Source organism: Mangifera indica, chromosome 10 (assembly GCF_011075055.1).
Source record: "Mangifera indica cultivar Alphonso chromosome 10, CATAS_Mindica_2.1, whole genome shotgun sequence".
In the NCBI taxonomy this organism is placed as follows: Eukaryota; Viridiplantae; Streptophyta; class Magnoliopsida; order Sapindales; family Anacardiaceae; genus Mangifera; species Mangifera indica.
Genome location: NC_058146.1, coordinates 4,454,382 through 4,472,669, shown reverse-complemented (window position 1 = coordinate 4,472,669; position 18,288 = coordinate 4,454,382). Strand labels below are relative to the sequence as shown.

At 34.1% G+C, this 18,288-nt stretch overlaps 3 protein-coding genes across 8 annotated transcripts; all 3 read left to right on the top strand.

The window, feature by feature from the left end:
* Positions 1-276: 276 nt before the first annotated feature.
* On the top strand, positions 277-1,877 carry LOC123227556 (protein phosphatase 2C 37-like). Its single transcript, XM_044652592.1, has 3 exons — positions 277-866; positions 960-1,280; positions 1,375-1,877. The coding sequence occupies exons 1-3, from the start codon at positions 396-398 to the stop codon at positions 1,834-1,836; spliced, it is 1,254 nt and encodes a 417-aa protein (XP_044508527.1). The 5' UTR covers positions 277-395; the 3' UTR covers positions 1,837-1,877.
* Positions 1,878-6,549: 4,672 nt separating this feature from the next.
* On the top strand, positions 6,550-11,113 carry LOC123227553 (protein HESO1). 6 transcript variants are annotated; one of them, XM_044652584.1, is made up of 10 exons: positions 6,550-6,740; positions 7,455-7,609; positions 7,932-8,096; positions 8,685-8,863; positions 8,938-9,033; positions 9,212-9,281; positions 9,860-9,990; positions 10,118-10,228; positions 10,333-10,690; positions 10,793-11,113. In XM_044652584.1, the coding sequence occupies exons 2-10, from the start codon at positions 7,471-7,473 to the stop codon at positions 10,927-10,929; spliced, it is 1,386 nt and encodes a 461-aa protein (XP_044508519.1). In that variant the 5' UTR covers positions 6,550-6,740; positions 7,455-7,470; the 3' UTR covers positions 10,930-11,113. The 6 variants fall into 6 exon arrangements, with proteins under 6 accessions (XP_044508519.1, XP_044508520.1, XP_044508516.1 ...); XM_044652585.1 differs by having other exon boundaries at positions 10,333-10,693; positions 10,796-11,113; XM_044652581.1 differs by having other exon boundaries at positions 6,551-6,740; positions 7,452-7,609; positions 10,333-11,113.
* A 664-nt stretch (positions 11,114-11,777) lies between these two features.
* Positions 11,778-17,120, top strand: LOC123227552 (probable methyltransferase PMT11). Its single transcript, XM_044652579.1, has 9 exons — positions 11,778-12,552; positions 13,118-13,267; positions 13,362-13,632; positions 14,185-14,295; positions 14,651-14,810; positions 15,371-15,628; positions 15,709-15,831; positions 16,103-16,180; positions 16,559-17,120. The coding sequence occupies exons 1-9, from the start codon at positions 11,911-11,913 to the stop codon at positions 16,764-16,766; spliced, it is 2,001 nt and encodes a 666-aa protein (XP_044508514.1). The 5' UTR covers positions 11,778-11,910; the 3' UTR covers positions 16,767-17,120.
* Positions 17,121-18,288: the final 1,168 nt, after the last annotated feature.

Here is an 18,288-nt window from a genome sequence, read left to right as displayed (position 1 = left end):
TATCAAAAACAGGGTTATTTCTTTCGACTGTGTCCGTATTTCATTGGACCACATCATAAAATACCAATTCACGTGGCGTTTTATCAAAGAGGGAGAAAGATCAGCCAAATTGGACGGCGTATATGGTATGTTGTATTCGGTAAATCGACGTCACACCAACTGTGCGTGTCTGATAGATGCCCGCAACAGTTACGGGTAGGCTGACCTAATTACATGTGGCCCCCAGGTGAAACTGTGTCGTCCGCTATTTAGAAAAGCTTTATTTTGAGTATTTTAATGGGTCCTCTCTCATTTCTGTAAGAAGTCTCTCCCTTCTCTTTTGTCTCTTTTTGTGGATAGAACTCGTTATTTATTTCTGAACTTGAGTTAGTCTTTCATTAATTTCTTGGAATTCAATGGCCGGAATTTGTTGTGGAGTTGTCGGTGAGAGTGAACCAGCTGCACCAGTTGAGCCAAGCTCACGAACATCCAGGCGGAGGAGGTTAGAGCTACAGCCGTTCAAGTTGGTGGCAGACGCTGCTGCACAACTTCCAAAGCCGTTAGAAAATGGGCGGAAACGGCAAAGGCTTGAACTTTTTACTGCGTTATCAACTCGAGAGAATTCTGAAGCAAACGAACTTGAGCGAAGCCGTTCTGATAATAATGAACAAGTTCATAAAAATGAAGCCTTAAATGTAAGCTCTCATGTTAACCTTGAAGATAACGCGGAAAATGAGAGTCCTAAATATGGGATGACGTCAGTTTGTGGCAGAAGACGAGACATGGAAGACGCAGTCTCGATCCATACGTCGTTTTACCAGCAAAAAAGCAGCGTTTCAGCTAAAACGCACTTCTTCGGGGTGTTTGACGGCCATGGCTGCTCACATGTAATTTTTATAAATCTGAGAGCTTTTATTAAATGTTTTCATTCATTTTATTAATGGAGTCTAATCTTTTTTTTTTTTTTTCTTGTTTTTCAGGTGGCGTTGAAGTGTAAAGATCGGTTACATGAGATTGTTAAAGAAGAACTTGAAGCCTATAAAGAAGAAGAAACTGTGGAGTGGAAGAAGACGATGGAGCGAAGCTACGAGAGAATGGATCAAGAAGTACAAATGTTAACCGAGAAGTCAAAGACCTCAAGCTGTAGATGTGAGCTCCAAACTCCTCAATGCGAAGCTGTTGGATCCACGGCTGTCGTTGCCATCGTCACTCCGAATAAGATTATTGTCTCTAACTGTGGCGATTCTCGTGCTGTCCTTTGTCGAAACGGCGTCGCACTCCCTCTCTCATCGGATCATAAAGTATGGTTATCTGTATAAGCTATAACTTGGCGTTTCAACGGGACACGTGCTTTTAAAAATTGTCCCCTAACTTGTTAATTTTGTGCTATTGCAGCCGGATCGACCAGACGAGTTGCTCCGAATCCAAGAGGCGGGTGGCCGGGTCATTTATTGGGAGGGATCACGTGTCCTTGGAGTGCTGGCGATGTCAAGAGCAATCGGTGACAACTATTTGAAGCCGTACGTGATTCCGGAACCGGAGGTGACGGTGACGGAGTGTACAGCTGAGGACGAGTGTTTGATTTTGGCCAGTGACGGGTTATGGGATGCGGTATCAAACGACACAGCCGTCAAAGTTGTGCGCACATGCTTCCGTGCTCACAGAACGTCTTCACCGGGAAGTGAAGCGGCGGGTGGACAGAGTTTCGATAAAGCTTGCTCCGATGCGTCAGTTCTGTTGACCAAATTGGCCCTGGCTAGACACAGCATGGATAACGTGAGCGTTGTTGTAGTTGATTTGAGAAACAATTCACAGCAAGAGACCAGAAGCCATTCTCTACAGAAACTCAATTATTAATTTTCCGACTTTAAATGGAAAATTGAAATTTTCGTTCTCCACAGAGTTGTGTTTATCTTAATTAAAAATTCAATTGGATTTTGTCTGTAATCGAACACCAATTTTGACCATAAGTTCGTGTGTTTTACCCATTGGTGATAGAGATAAATTAAAAACAATAAAATTATGTGTATCTATTTTAGATACATAAATATATACATATTTATATATGTTATCATGTGATTGGATAATTTTGAATTAAAAATAAAACAATAATTAATCATATGATAACATATATAAGTGTGTATATATTTATATACCTAAAATAGATACACATAATATTACTCAATTAAAAAATAACAGTATCAACCCAATCGTCTCCAATGGCGTCCATAAAAGAGAGGTCAACTGGATGATGAAAATACAATATAATAATGCCTGGGGGATTCCACCGAGCGTTGATCGAACGTCATGAATGCCACATGGCAAAGGCATCGCTATCAGGATGCGGTGGAGTGGATTCTGAAAGATATGTTGTCGATGCCATTGCGTACAAGTGGTGAGTGATTAGATTGGATTAGATTAATTTACTGTTTAGCACCAAATTCGCTGTTATTAGATTGCGTAATGGTATAAATGTGGATAACAATTACGGGGATTTTATAGTCCCTAATTATCCTAAAATTAAAAAAATATAAATTATATGTATATAATATTATAAATAATTAAAAATTTTAAAAAAAATTATAAAATTTAGATAAAAAATAAAATATGTAAATATAAGTTTAATATAATATATTATTAATAATAAATTTATAAAAATATGATAATATTAATAATAATTTTAGTATTTTTTATAAATTTTTTGATTGATAATTTAAATATAAACTATCTAATTAATTATTAAATATAATATAATATATAATTAATGTTTAATCATTATAAAAAATTATCAAGAGAGATTATAAATTTAAATGATAAAAAATTGAATTTTTTATTTTAGTTATAACATTATGGTAATTAATTAAAAATGTAAAAAATATTTTTATATTTTAAAAATTCGTAAAAACTAGTAAAAATATGTGTTTAATATGGAAAATCAATAAAATACTCATTTAATAGTTTTTGGGTTCAAAAATTTCAAACAATATATTTAAAATACAAATTAAATGAGAACACAAATAATTTGTGTTTTTACAAAGTAGACGTATAGTAGTTATTTTAAAAATATTAACTGACATTTGATTTGAATAATATTTTATCATTAAAATTAAAAAGTTATTTTGAAAATCAATTACTTAAATATTTCAAGCTATAATTTTTTTAAAATTTGTTTATATTATTAATTATGTTAATTAAATATACAATTATTTTTATTTTAAAAAACTAATATTTAAAATATAATTTTAATAAAATTAAAATTAAAATAATAATAAGGGTACCGTATTTTTTAAACCCGGACAACCAAACCCGTCTCATTGTTTCAATATTATCTTAAAAACAATCATAATTTTAATATTATCTGGACAAATAATATGATAAGATTATCGTCGACTTCGTGCTTCTCATCAAGAGTCCCTGCTTTATCGACAGCATCTTTGCCTAATCTAAATCCCTTAGCAAGCATCGTACTGACCACATCCTGTGTCTTCCGCAAAGCAGATTCAGCACCACCTTTTTGTTTTATGTTCCCTGCGGAGAGAATGAATAGTAATAAATTTAGTGGTGTTATAATGAACCAACTATTTTAAAAGTTCTGATCAAGAATCTTACAAAAGGTGCTCAACCACCACCATTGATATGTGAAGGGTGGATTAAGTGGCAAACCTACACTCGGAATATTTGGTCGGCTCAGATAAGGTTTGGATTTAAATCTGGTCTTGGGTTTGACATCATCAGGTCCTTGGTCGAAGGTGTCACTTAAGTATGGACCATGGGATGTTTCTTTTGGACTTCTAGGTGTATTGATCCATCTTCAGTACATAGAAGAAAGTTACTTCATTGATTGCTAATCCACAATAGGGCTCATAACTCTTTAATCCACCTATCCAAAGAAATTCTTTAAAATATAATTGGTTCATCATGTATGTAGAATAAATAAATTGTTCTTTTCGTTCTTACTTTTCCTTCTTTACCATATAAGTTTTTCTAGTGAATCGATCCGATCGTAACTTCGAATATAAAATTCAAAGAGATCAAATAGAAAATGAGACTCTGAATCATAAAATTATAATGAAATATATGATCAACCAGCATGAGAGATTATTCTAGATGACTAGAGTTAAGTGAAAATGATATACAAATCCCGAGAAAATGAAAAAACAAAATATAATGAGAGAAATTAAAAAAATATCTAGATGGTCATCTTCTTACTAAGTGTTTATTATACATTCTTTCATTTTCTATATTTTTCATGTAAGAGTTGAACGGTGGCTATAAAATAACTTTGTCAATAGAAGAGAAGAATAAGGAGGATTTACTATGATAAATATTGTTCTATGTCACGTTTCGTGCACATTATCCATGTATGATTCTTTCATAGAAGTACAATTTTATTATGGTTTATGTGCATAACACCTTTTGCACATTTTATATGAATGATATTTTAATTTAAATATTGAGTGTCTGAAGTTTTATAAATAATATTTAAGATTTCAATATAAATTTTTATATATAAGTTTAACTTTATAAAATCACGTTTTTTTTGGTCGCGAATTCTTATCAAATAGTAACTATCGAGAGAAAGATCTAAAAAGTGGGAATTATAATTTCCTCAAACCTTGGGTGGGAAAAGTTTACTCTAAAGAATAAAAAAAAGACCTAATTTATAGGATTCTTAAGATATTGAATGACTATTTTCCACCTGAACTTTGATAGAACGACAATTTTTTACTTTTTTTCTTTTGTAAAATCAATTTTCCTATTTGTCTGTCAAATTTGTTAATATGATGTATTAATTTTTTTATAAAATTGATGAAAAGATAAAAATATCTTTTATCTTTATTAAATCTAGATAACCCTTTTGTTACATAAAAAATTATAAAATTTTTATCCACTCTAAAATTTCTCGATGTAGCCACCCATGCTTACTGCCAACTTGATTTAAGCTAGTCATATCTTGCCCAAATCCACCGATACTTACTGCCAACTTGATTTAATCTAGCCATATCTTGCCCAAACCTATCACCAACCATTCTCACTACTCCACCACCACTTACCATTCCTACATTTCCTTTTCCAGCCACTTTTACGATGCAATCACATGCCACTTTGTTGCTACCCTAGTTGTGGTGTCATCACTTCCACCATTTTTCTTTTACCCTCGTGCCTCCATCCTTTAATTATACATGTCTTTCGCCTTTATCAAACCATTCAAGTAGCAACTCACTCCTCTCACTAAGAACTTCAAGGACTATCACCGCTAATCACTCAAATTTCACCACCCCGTCTTTCCTCTAACCTATAACTCACATCTCAAATTTGAATATTATGACTTTTAAATCTCCCTCTGGGTGTTTTCTGACAGTCCAGATGTTAGTATAATAACATCAATCAACATAATTTCGGTAATCAATTAACATGATTGATTACTGAAATTATACTAATTGATTATTAAAATTATACGTATTACTGTTATTATGCTAACACAAGAAATGAGAAACAAAAAGAAAAAAAATGAAATAGAAGGAAAAATATAAAATTGTTAGGGTGAAATGTAATACATATATACTATTAGAGATGTAAATAATATTAGCTTATTATATAATGTATAAAATAACAAAACCATTTACTAGTAAAATCAAAATATAAATTTCACATGCGAGTAAAAAATAAATTAACTTTTTACATTTAAAGTTGAGAACTCATTGTCTCATCAAAGTTAGGGCCCTCCTAAGATGACCAATATTTTGTTTTGTTCACAAAGTAAGAAACATGTTTCATGATTCATAAATTTCACCACAAAATTAGGTTTTCTCAAAAGTTGAAAGTAGAAAGAAGAAAAGAAAGAAAAGAGAAAGGACAATAATATAAATAAAGAGAAAGTGACTGACTTTATTTACCTAATAATATTTGGCCTATTCATTCTAGTTTTAAGTCATTTACATTAATTTTTATTTGGTACTATCTTACTATCAATCATAATAAATATTATAATGTTATTCATAATTTATCAATAATTTTTTTGTCTCATTTAAAATTTTTTTAAATACAAGGAACAATTATGGAAATTGTTTTAATTTAAGACCCATCCAATCTTTTATCCTTAAAGACAAGTTACTTGATATAAACTATGTTTTATTTTGTTAATCACAAAGCTTAATCAACTTCTTTTGTCCTCTAGGGTGTAAATTAATGAAAATAAAAAATAAAAACAAAACATATTAATAATTAATTTAGTAGCCTCAAAATAATGACTCTAAATATTTTGACCTTATTATTCCGACTTCTAATGAGGGGTGGATACAGATTAAACTAAATTTAAATATTTTTTAATTTAAATAAAAAATAGTTTGATTTAAGTTTAGTTTGAATTTATCAAATTAAAATTAAATAAAAATTTTTTGATTCAGATTTGACTCAAATGAATTCAAATCAATCTGAATTGAACCCAAATCAGCTTCCAGGCCTGCTCACCATAATTAATTACTAATATCCAAATAAATAAATTATACAATAAAATAATTAAATAGCTATAATTAAAAAATAAAGCAAGACCCTTCCCGCTAAGCAAAGCCCACCTCTGTTTTTTCCCACCCAACAGGGCCAATTCTTTATTTAAGTTTTCCTCTTTTTCTTTTCTGCACCAATCATGGATGGTGGGCAATGTGACTTCTGACTCTCTCAGTCTTCAGTTGACCCCTTGGTTGATTGTACACTTCGTTTGATGCTCCTGCATAAGAGGGCGAATAAGGATTTATGATTTTGTACGCATTCTTTTGATTATGTATTCGTTGTTTGATTAGAGGTCTTTTTTTTTTTTTGTGCCATGTTTTGTGGGCTTATTTCTGGTTGTTATTTGAGATCTGGGTCGCTCTAAATTTTGGGTTTTGATGGTTTTTTCTTGATTTGAGGGTGGGATTATGTGGTTTTCATGTGTCAGGATAAGTTTAACTTACTGGTTTTGTTTTTGAGTGGATGGTTTTGAGGTTTTTGTTTGGGAAATTTGATGAATGGGATTGTTCTTCACAGTGACTTGAAAATAAGTTTAATGTCTTTATCTTTTGATATTATGAGCTACAATTGTATTGTATGTTAGATTAACAATATGCACGACAGTGTTTCCCGTGGAATTGTATTATTATTTTGGTTTACAAAAAAAAAAAAAAAACCTAAATTTTATTTTTAACCGTAGTGTATGTTAGAGTGATTTTTTTTTACCACCGTGCCAAGATGATATGAATGAGAGTATATTCTCCTTATTATGTGAAGAATTCTCAAATTTCCGTGAGGAGTTGTTGGGTCTTTGAGCCTTTGGTTTCATGAAATTTTAGCGATGCTTTGGCTGTCACTTTATGAATTGAAATATTTGCACATGTAGGTTGGACTTGTGGCATTTATATTGTATTATCTTTTATCAGCACTTGAGGCTACTTTTTATGATTTATATTTGACATGCTGTTTTACTGCATCTTACGCAGCATACTATAAACGAAGATGAATTTGTATAGTGTATTGGAACCCACTCTCCAACAAGTAATTAATATGATCAGTCCGTTGCCGGAGGATTGGAATGCACGATTGACAATCATTTTTGAATTAAAACAGGTTGTTGAATCTGTGGAAAGTTTGAGAGGTAATTTCTTCTGCATTTGATTGGTCTGCTGTTTCCTCTTTTATATCAAGTGTTAATGTTTACCTGATTTTGAAGATTATGTAGTTACTGATGCTTATTTATTTATATAAAAATATTGAGCAACATCTAATGCTACTTCCTTTTTAAAACCTCAATATGCCAAGTTGTATATAGTTAAAACACTCTTATGAACGGACCCTTGTTTTGAATGTTTCGTATGGGAAACTCTGTAAATTCCTCAATGGCTTAGCTTGTTATACTCTCCGTTGATTTATTTTATAAATTATATGTTGAAAAATTCATGCTTAGTTGTTGCAAACAGGTGCAACTGTGGAGCCATTTGGATCATTTCTGTCAAATCTCTTCACACGTAGGGGAGACCTGGATATTTCTATTGACTTGCCTTATGGTTCACATATTTCATCTGCGGGAAAGAAGCGGAAACAAAATTTGCTTCGGGATTTACAGAGAGCTTTGATACAAAGAGGTTCTTTGGTTTAATTTCCTATCTTTATGTTTTGTCTTGTCTCACATGCACATTTATCTTAAGCATAAACTCTCAAGAAGAACCATGCAGCTTTTACCACTTATCATGGGTATTTTTTGTCCTTTCAATATTGCTATATTTAATTATTTGAAAAGCTCTCTTTCTCTCTTTAATTTTTCAAAATAAAGTAAACCTGGATTATTTTCTTCTAGTACTTTCTTGGCTTATGATTCTTATTGCCTAAATTACCTTCTGTTCACATAAAGACAGCTCATGGTAGGGTATTGTATGAGCTCTCAAAATAATGAAAGCATCTGTCTAATCATGTGCGGAAAGGAGCAGTTCAATATTGCTGTAATTAATTATTTAAGTTTTATGAACCCCAACTCAGGAATAAGTACTGTACTCTACTGATTCTGATCTGGGGAAGAAGATTTGTTAAATAAGAAGGGAAGATAGCATCTGCAGCAAGAAGTGTCATACTAACTTTGTGTTCCGTCCATAAGGGGAAAAGAGTAGTTTCATGGTGACATGTTATGATTTGATCAGATACTTACAATATTTATTTTGTATCAACATGATCTGCAGATGAATTTCGCAGGTTGCAATTAATCCCCAACGCAAGAGTTCCCATTTTGAAACTTGAGAGCCACCACCGGAACATCTCTTGTGATATTTCAATAGATAACATGGCTGGTCAAATGAAGTCTAAATTCTTTTGTTGGATCAATGAGATAGATGGACGCTTCCGTGACATGGTTTTATTGGTGCGTTCTTCTGGCAAAGCAGCAGCTGCTTTTTAGGTAGGTCCAACTATCTTATGCGTTGTTTGCTTGTGCAGGTCAAGGAATGGGCCAAAGTTTATAATATCAATAATCCTAAAAGCGGGACATTGAACTCATACTCTCTCTGCTTGCTTGTGGTCTTCCATTTCCAGGTGATGCTTGCTGACATTGTTTCTTCTGCCAATTGGAAGAATTGTTTCCATTATGAGATGTGTCTGCTTTATCTGCTCTATGCATTACATCTACATAGATGACATGGATTTTGTTTGCTAGGAGGCATCATGAAATGGTCAAAAGTTATGTTTAATTTTTATTTATGTACTCTCGCAGACATGTGTACCTGCAATTTTTCCTCCGCTAAGAGATATATATTCACACAATCTTGTTGATGAACTTCAAGGTATTTTCTATCTTTATGAGTTGTTCAAAATGTGAGCTAAAAGTGTCCAGAAATCTCTTTTCCTGTTCCGCTGTTGTGATAGTAAAGCCTAGGAAGTTTATTCAGGTTTAGGGAACTGGAGATAATCTACAAAATCAATGCTGCCTGCATCTTCCTATCTTGCCTTTTCTTGAGTTTGAACCACGGAAGGATGGAGAAATAAATGAAGGTTTATATCACATATATATTCTTGAGAAGGCAATGAAATTGGATGTTGTAATCAGAGATGATTCCTCCAACTAAACAAATCAAACAAAAAGAAAAAAAACCCTCAATAAATATAAGCTATTGTACAGATCAGGCTACTTTTTTTTTTTTTAAATTTTAATGCTGTTAAATGCATGCTTGATGTTGGTAAAGCTAGTTGAAGTTTTAAACTCGGTTTTGGACTATTAGCATTACCTTGTGAAATACCAAATGAGTCTTTGTGTTGAGGGATAAATAGGAGAAGAGAAGGAAGGTGAATATAAATTACAAGTGTAGCGAGATATTGGAGATACATTTCTGATTGACACTTTCTTCCAATGTGCCCAATGCAGGTGTGCGGGCCACTGTAGAGAGAAATATTTGGGAGACGTGTGCTACAAACATTGCCAGGTTTGGATCTGACAAATCAAGAAAAATTAATCGGAGTTCTTTGTCCGAGCTTTTCCACTCTTTCATTGCAAAGGTAATTCATTTCCAATTCATGCGCACAAAATGAAATTCCATAGTATAATTTCATACCATCTCTTCTAAGTTTATTTAGTTTGAGAATTAGTGTATTCACATCAAGCTTTTTGTACACTTTTTTCCAGTTTTGTGATATAAGTATAAAGGCCTCAAAGCTTGGAATTTGCCCTTTTACCGGAAAATGGGAACTAATAGAAAATAATACAAGATGGTTGCCCAACAATCACGCTTTATTTGTAACTCTCTCTCCCTCCTTTCTTCAAGTATACTGCTTATGTTCATTCCCCTATATTCAACTCCAACACGATTTAATTTTTTGCCACTGCTGATGACTGAATAGATTGAGGATCCTTTCGAGAGGCCTGCAAACTGTGCACGTGCTGTTAGTGCCAAGCAATTGCCGAGGATATCCCAAGCCTTTGAGACAACCCACTTGAAGCTTAACTCTGCTACTTATAATCAGAATTCGCTGCTCGCCATACTAACCAGGCCGCAAACATCACAAATCATTCCAAGAGGCAATTACCCGAGCAAGAATGCTGGATATCCAAGATCTCAAAAGCAAGTTCACAGGTCTGTGCACTCACCATCAACAGTGCAACATCAAACCCAGAACAAGAGGCTGGAAAAACATCCCAGCAGACCGGTGGTGCAACAATTTCCTACTCAACCAGTGCAACGAAATGTTACAGAGTTACATGGTCAACCTGTGCAAAGATATCCACATGTTCAACATTATCGAGGCCAAACTGTGCAACAATTTCCTACTCAACCAGTGCAACGAAATGTCACAGAGTTACATGGTCAACCTGTGCAAAGATATCCACATGTTCAACATTATCGAGGCCAAACTGTGCAACAATATCAAGCCCAACCCGTGCGGCAGTATCAGAGTCAAGCACAGCAGAAGTGGAGGCCAAAACCTCCTGGTAAATAGAAAGGCATGCCGGAGATTGTGCCTAGTTAATTTTGATTTAAAGGGGAATGTACGTGCAAAAACTTTTAAATGACAATTGCAGTATATGTGTTCTCGAGCCCTTTGGGGTGGCTTAGTGAGAGTCGTCTAGAATCTTGATTGATCTTGAATGCAGTAAATTAAGGGGAAGTTAAGTTTAGTATCACAAACATTGTTACTAATATCTTATGATATATAATATGTATTTTATGTTAAAATGTGATACAAATAAAAAATATTATATATCTTAAAATATATTGAATTAATAAAATATAATATACGTATCACCGCCGTCTAAAAGAGCGTCATCCTGAGCGATATTTTCATTTAGATTCTCTAACATATTGACAATTCTATCATAACCTGGTATGAATTGATATATTATTTTTATAAAAAATTATATAATAAAAATGTGTAAAAGAAATTTTAAAAATATTTGTAATATTTTTTATTAAATGATGTTTATGTCTATTTTTTGAAAAAACATAAATTTACAAAAAAAAAAATAAAATTGATTTGGTGCGATTCCAATTAATTTGAGTTTGAGTTTAATATATTTTTAAATCATAATTAACTAGAGTTAAATTCTGGAGTCATAGTAACTCATGTGGACTTTGATCGAACCAACTTGAGTCAAGTTGGCTCAATTGATATGCAATGGTTACTTACCGTTGGATTAGACCTTTTTGTAAGACTTTGGTACACCCAATATACTTATGATGCCTACAACTTTACGGACTTTAGAACTGTCACATCTACCTATGGATCGTATGTATCATATTATAATATACGATCATTCGTGGTATTAACACGTTGTATTATGTATCTTTTCTCTTGCCTTTCCTAACCATTGTGTACCGTAGGATATCCATGAATGATCATAACGGCAATTTCCAAATTCCATCCTTTATGATGGCACTGTGAAAACGCCTACTTCAACATCAAGATCTACGCAAACGAGCAATGAAGCCACCATGTAATCCAAATCTACTGAAGCTCTTCGCCTTCATTTTCATCTCCTTCGTTTCTTTCTACCTCGGCAAACACTGGTCCGATGGCTACCAGCAACTTGTCTTCTTCTCCACCTCTCGCTCCTCTCAAAAAGCCTCTGTTTCAATCTCCCCTAACTCCTATATATCCTACGATATCTCCTCCCTCATTACGGACAATGAAACACAATCTCAATTCGATGCCGTTCTGTCTCCGCCAACATCTTCAATTCCGCCACCATCTTCATCTCCACTGTCCGATTCGATCAAGAAGTTCGGTATCATAACCGAGGACGGAACTATGTCAGACGAGTTTGAAGTCGGGGAGTACGATCCGGATTTGGTGGAAACCGACTGGGGCAACAATAACGGGACGGAGGAAACGGATAGCGGTGGCGGTAGAGTTCAGATTAAGAGGTTTTCCATGTGTTCCCGGAATGTGACGGAGATTATACCGTGTCTGGATAACTGGGAGATAATTAAACGGTTGAAGTCCACGGATAAAGGGGAGAAATTCGAGCGACATTGTCCTGAAAAGGGTACCGGATTGAATTGCTTGGTTCCGGCTCCAAAAGGCTACAAGCAGCCAATTCCGTGGCCCAGAAGTCGAGATGAGGTATTGCGGATTTCTTTTTAGGTTATATGATTTAGTAGAGTTTAACTTATACTAATTAGGTGATGAGTTGGATCATTAATTGATTAAATGAGTATTGATAAGTGGAAAATCTTGAGTATTTATTAGTTTGTTGCACTATTATTATATAGGATAAACTGAAATTCTGGTTTCGATTGATCTTTGTTTCTTTAGTTGGAACTTTAATCCGATTATAATGAGACTGGGTGGGACAAACAGACGGGATTTGGGTGAAGGAATGGCCAACTTAGTCCTACTGATTAGCAGTTTAACTAATCTATTGAATCAATTGGCGACTCTCTATTAAATATAGCAATAAATAAAGTCAATGTATTGATTTTTTTTTAAATTAACTAATGTGTAAATCACTGGATCACTGCATTACTTGCTGTTGGAATTATATTTGTCACACATAATTGACTTAATTGATCGCTACTTCCTTTGGTCCAATTCATCCATTCTTTGTGGAATGGTGAGATGGTAAGGGTAAACATGTTTTAAGCCTTAAAGCTTTGTGCTTCATCGGCAATCTCACACTTCATTGCAGGTATGGTACAACAATGTTCCTCATACAAAACTGGTTGAAGATAAAGGAGGACAAAACTGGATTTCAAGAAAAAAGGATAAGTTCACGTTTCCAGGAGGTGGTACACAGTTTATACATGGGGCAGATCAATACTTGAATCAGTTCTCTCAGGTTATTAAATTCTGTGCCGAACATTTGTATGGAGAGAAACAAGTATTTAGTGTATCTTTCATTCTGATGCACAAATTCTCATCTGAATGTGTAGATGGTGCCTAATATTACATGGGGTAATCAAACCAGAGTTGTGATGGATGTTGGATGTGGTGTGGCAAGTTTCGGTGCCTATTTGTTGTCACGAAATGTCTTAACCATGTCTGTAGCTCCAAAAGATGTTCATGAGAATCAGATTCAATTTGCTCTTGAGCGTGGCGTTCCGGCAATGGTAGCAGCATTTGCAACTCGCCGGTTATTGTATCCAAGTCAAGCTTTTGACTTGATACATTGTTCAAGATGCAGAATAAATTGGACTCGTGATGGTATGCTTCACTGTCCCATGCCTTTTTTATTGTTTTAATGTACATCTGCCCTTAGATTATATACTGGTGGCATTGTGGGTTGCCTACTTTTCATTTTGTAATCATAACCCTATGATTGTGTCAACTACTATGAGATTCTGAATTTTAAAATTTTCTGGCACAAGGTCAGTACTTTTGGCTAGGCGCATAGCTACAATCATGGCTGAAATTCGGGTTCCAAATGTAGTTTTTCTTATTTATTTATCAGGATGTTGCATCCCTAGATGTAATGTATTTCCTACTAACTAGTAGAAAAGGCCCAGTTCAGAAATGCAGTGGCAATGCCCAAAATTTGGGCTTCTCTGAGTAGATTCATGATAACATTTTAACACTGTAACTCTTCATGAGTTGCAACCAAATAAAAAAAAAATATTGAAACCAATTTTGACATTGTACATGTTGTTCTAGCCAAAAGATAATTGTACAGACACACATTTGTTCTTTGCTGAGTTATCTGATACTCAGGGATGTTGTCTGATTCTGCTTTTTCTTTTCACCTAAATTGTGATGAAGATGGGATTTTGCTGCTTGAGGCTGATAGGATGCTTAGGTCAGGAGGATACTTTGCTTGGGCTGCACAACCAGTGTATAAACATGAAGAATCTCAAGAGGAACACTGGAAAGGTATGAACACTTAAAATTCTAGTTGTTTACTATTTAAACAGATGTTGCTGGAGTTAAATTTTCTAATTGTATTGGATTGCTTACTAAGTTTTTCAGACTTGCATGAACAGTACTACTTATCCTTGACCATCTCCGAAAGAACAATATTGGGAAGGATGCTAAGGATATGCTATTATCAATTATCTATTCCTGCCATCAATTTTACTGGACTCAACAACTGTGCTAACTTCTATGCTAGTGGACTTGGTCATATAATCTGTTCACTCTATGAATATTTATTATGAGCTGTCTGAAACTGTAGTAAACAAATATGACACTATAGTTTACTTTGACTGTTTCTGTTTGATTAATTCAGAGATGCTTAATTTTACAACCCGTCTTTGCTGGGAGCTTGTGAAGAAGGAGGGATATGTTGCAATATGGCAGAAGCCCTCCAACAACAGCTGTTATCTAAGCCGTGAGGCAGGAACCACACCCCCACTGTGTGACCCAGATGACAATCCAGACAATGTCTGGTATATATTCAGTTCTACCATTTTTCTTTTTTCCTTATCATCATTGTTTAGTGATGATTTTGCTATGTTCACTTCTGGACTCTAGTATATTTTGCTATGTGGGTATAAAATATACTAGAGGCCAAAGTGAACATCATTTCTGTTACCTTTCATTTTCAAACTGAAAAATTGATGTGTTTGGTGTGTAATTTGCAAATACTTGAACTGGGGTATACTAAATTTTAGAGCAGCAAGCTTGAAACAACAAAAGGAAATAAATGGATGAAGAGAGAGAAAAAGAAATTATATCTTAAAGAATCAATTGTAACTTAGTTGTATACGTGATAAGTATAAACGATACTTGCAAATTAACTGTTTGGAAGAACTGCAGCATTGTTTTATGGAATTTTCAAGTTGTCTTCTATTTAGGAAATTTTACTGAATGGTAGTCTGGCCTTTCTGTGCTTTTATCTTCAAGCATTGTCTTGCAGAACTTTTTGTGCATTCACAGTCTCTCAGCTCATGTTGTTGAGAAGCTCTTAAGTTTGTTATCAGTGAAGAGTTTGTTGCATGATTATTAGGTATGTTGATCTGAAGGCATGCATCACACGACTTCCAGAAAATGGATATGGAGCAAATCTTCCTTCATGGCCTGATCGATTGCAAACTCCACCAGATAGGCTCCAAAGCATACAGCTTGATGCGTACATTGCTAGAAAAGAGCTCTTCAGGGCAGAATCAAAGTATTGGAATGAAATAATAGCAAGCTATGTCTCTGGTTTACACTGGAAGAAGATGAAATTTAGAAATGTAATGGATATGAGAGCTGGCTTTGGAGGGTATAATATTTATCTCATCATGTACTGCTGTAGATTAATATTTCTTCCAAGTTCTCATTTTAATTTGTCTGGTTTGGCAGATTTGCAGCAGCTTTAATTGAGCAAAAATTTGATTGCTGGGTTATGAATGTGGTTCCAGTTAGCGGTTTCAACACCTTACCTGTTATATATGACCGAGGACTACTAGGAGTTATGCATGATTGGTACTGTTCCTGCTAAACAAATAAACTAATTGATTGGACTATATATTGAAGATCATTAAACAATATATTGCCATTTCTTGTATAGCCTAAACCAATTTAATTGCTGTCACTTTTTACATTATTTTTCTTTAATGAAACTTTACCTGTGCTTTGATAATTTTGTGTGCTGTTATCTGTTTTTTTAATTGTTAATCACATACACTAATATTGTTGCATTGAAATCTTCGGAAATAGTTTTGATTTCATATACAAATTTTACAATCCTTTTCAGGTGTGAACCATTTGATACATATCCAAGAACCTACGACTTACTGCATGCATCTGGACTCTTCTCTGTTGAAAGAAAAAGGTGGGTACTTCTTTTTCTTGCTCTCCCAATGTTTATATGGTAGAAATATCCTTTAGTCTCTGCTATATGCGCTCCTAATGTTCCCTTTATATTGTTGTTTGTTCTATGGAGGAGATTGACCTGTAAGCATTTGAACCCATTGGGGGGTTTGGGCATTATTGGATGAAAGGAATTAGCTGAAATATTCAAAGTTATGCAAGCAATACAAGATAATGAGTTTATCTTAACAAATTAAACTCTTTGGTAATTTTGAAATATCTAGAATTATACTGCTAAAAATACCAAATCTTCGGCAAATCTTTCAGTGTAGTAAGGAAATTTTAGACTGGGTTTCATGAGAAGGTTATTTTTCTTATCTGTGTTATCTCCATGAAACAGATGTAATATGTCTACCATCATGCTTGAGATGGACCGAATGCTTAGACCTGGTGGACATGTATATATTCGTGACTCTATTGATGTCATGGATGAACTTGAAGAGATTGCAAAAGCTATGGGATGGCATGTGACTATGCGAGAGACGTCCGAGGGCCCTCATGCAAGTTATAGGGTGTTGACAGGTGATAAACGCCTTCTGCGTGGTTAAACAAGAGGAGTTCAAATCCATGCTGTGTTTGTCATTTGAGAAGCGGTTGACAACATGGGCCAATGTCCCTTCTTGAAATTCACATAGATGAATGGAGTGCAAATTCTCATTGAAATTTTATTGCCTCATAGAGATTTGTTTCATTTGTGTGATTATCTACCACTGTACATACGATAAGCCCCAAGTAGGATTCAAATCATTATTGATGGAATGAAAGCCTTCCATATAATTTACCTGTAAAACACAACATTGCATTTCATTTTTAAATTGATGAATATGTAATTCAATTCTTATTTACCTGAATTCAGGAAGAATACATGCAAAGCTTTAGCTAATATAATGCTCCATTGACAATCCTGTAATTTCATTAATGAGTTGTCTCTTGGTTTGCTCCAGCCTTAACATTAGCCTAATATATATTCATGAATGGACATAACTCTATTGATGGTTCAGTTATAAGTCAGTGATGGTTCTTACTGTGGAGAACAGAACTTCGAAAAGGGGGTATTATAATGGGAAAGTTGAGAGTAGTTGTTGTTGCGTGGGTAAAAGGGCATTTTTGTCATTTAAATATTAACAGATGAGTATATAAGTAATTTAATTTATCACATTAATATTAAAACTTCAAATATCAATTACCAAGTCTAATTTTTTTTTAAGTGTTTTTATCCTAAAGGGCCGAAACTTTAAAAGAGAAACCTGTCGTAGCGCGTGAAAGACAAAATCGGTGTACAAAATTTTAATAACACCGTGAAGTCACCCATGAAAATTATGTTTAGTGTGTAATCTTATAAATCCTAAAATAATAAAATCCCTAAACTTGAAAGCCGCTAACACTCGCCATTGACACATAAATCTTCTGTGATTTCGAATCTTCGATTAAAAACTATGACATTGAACTATTGAAATCCCTAAATCCATTTGTGGGATTTGCCATTGGTGAACTGTGTGTGACTGTGAAGTGCGAACTGCAAAGCTGAGTTGATTCGACAGTCCCAACACCTTCAATGATTTCGATTGAAGTTGAGACCGAGACATCAAGATCGGCAGTACAACTCTGTGTAAACAATATGAAGAGAAGCGAGCAAACCCATTCGTGCAGACACGCCAGAAACTGCCGACAACCCAGTTTCTCTTTACACTTCCCTCGTCGTCGATCAAGTAAGATACATCGCCTTCTACAAACTGATGTTCATACTTGCATTGGCTTTTTCTACACTTCACTTAACATAGTCATGCATTGATCATAAATTTTGTCAATTTGTTGCGGTGAAGATTAAATGCATCCATGTATCATAGACCTAAGCAACTGTAATACGGAGAAGAGAGGAGAAAAAAGGTTGAGACTGAGACTTCCGATTGAGGTTGATATAAAATCAATGTAACAATTACTTCCCCATTAAAGATTTCACTTTTCTGGTATAAAAATGTATAGCGATAGAATTTTATGTATATATTTTTAGTATAAAATTTAAATATATAAATAATATATTATTATATTATTAAATAATTTTAAATTAAA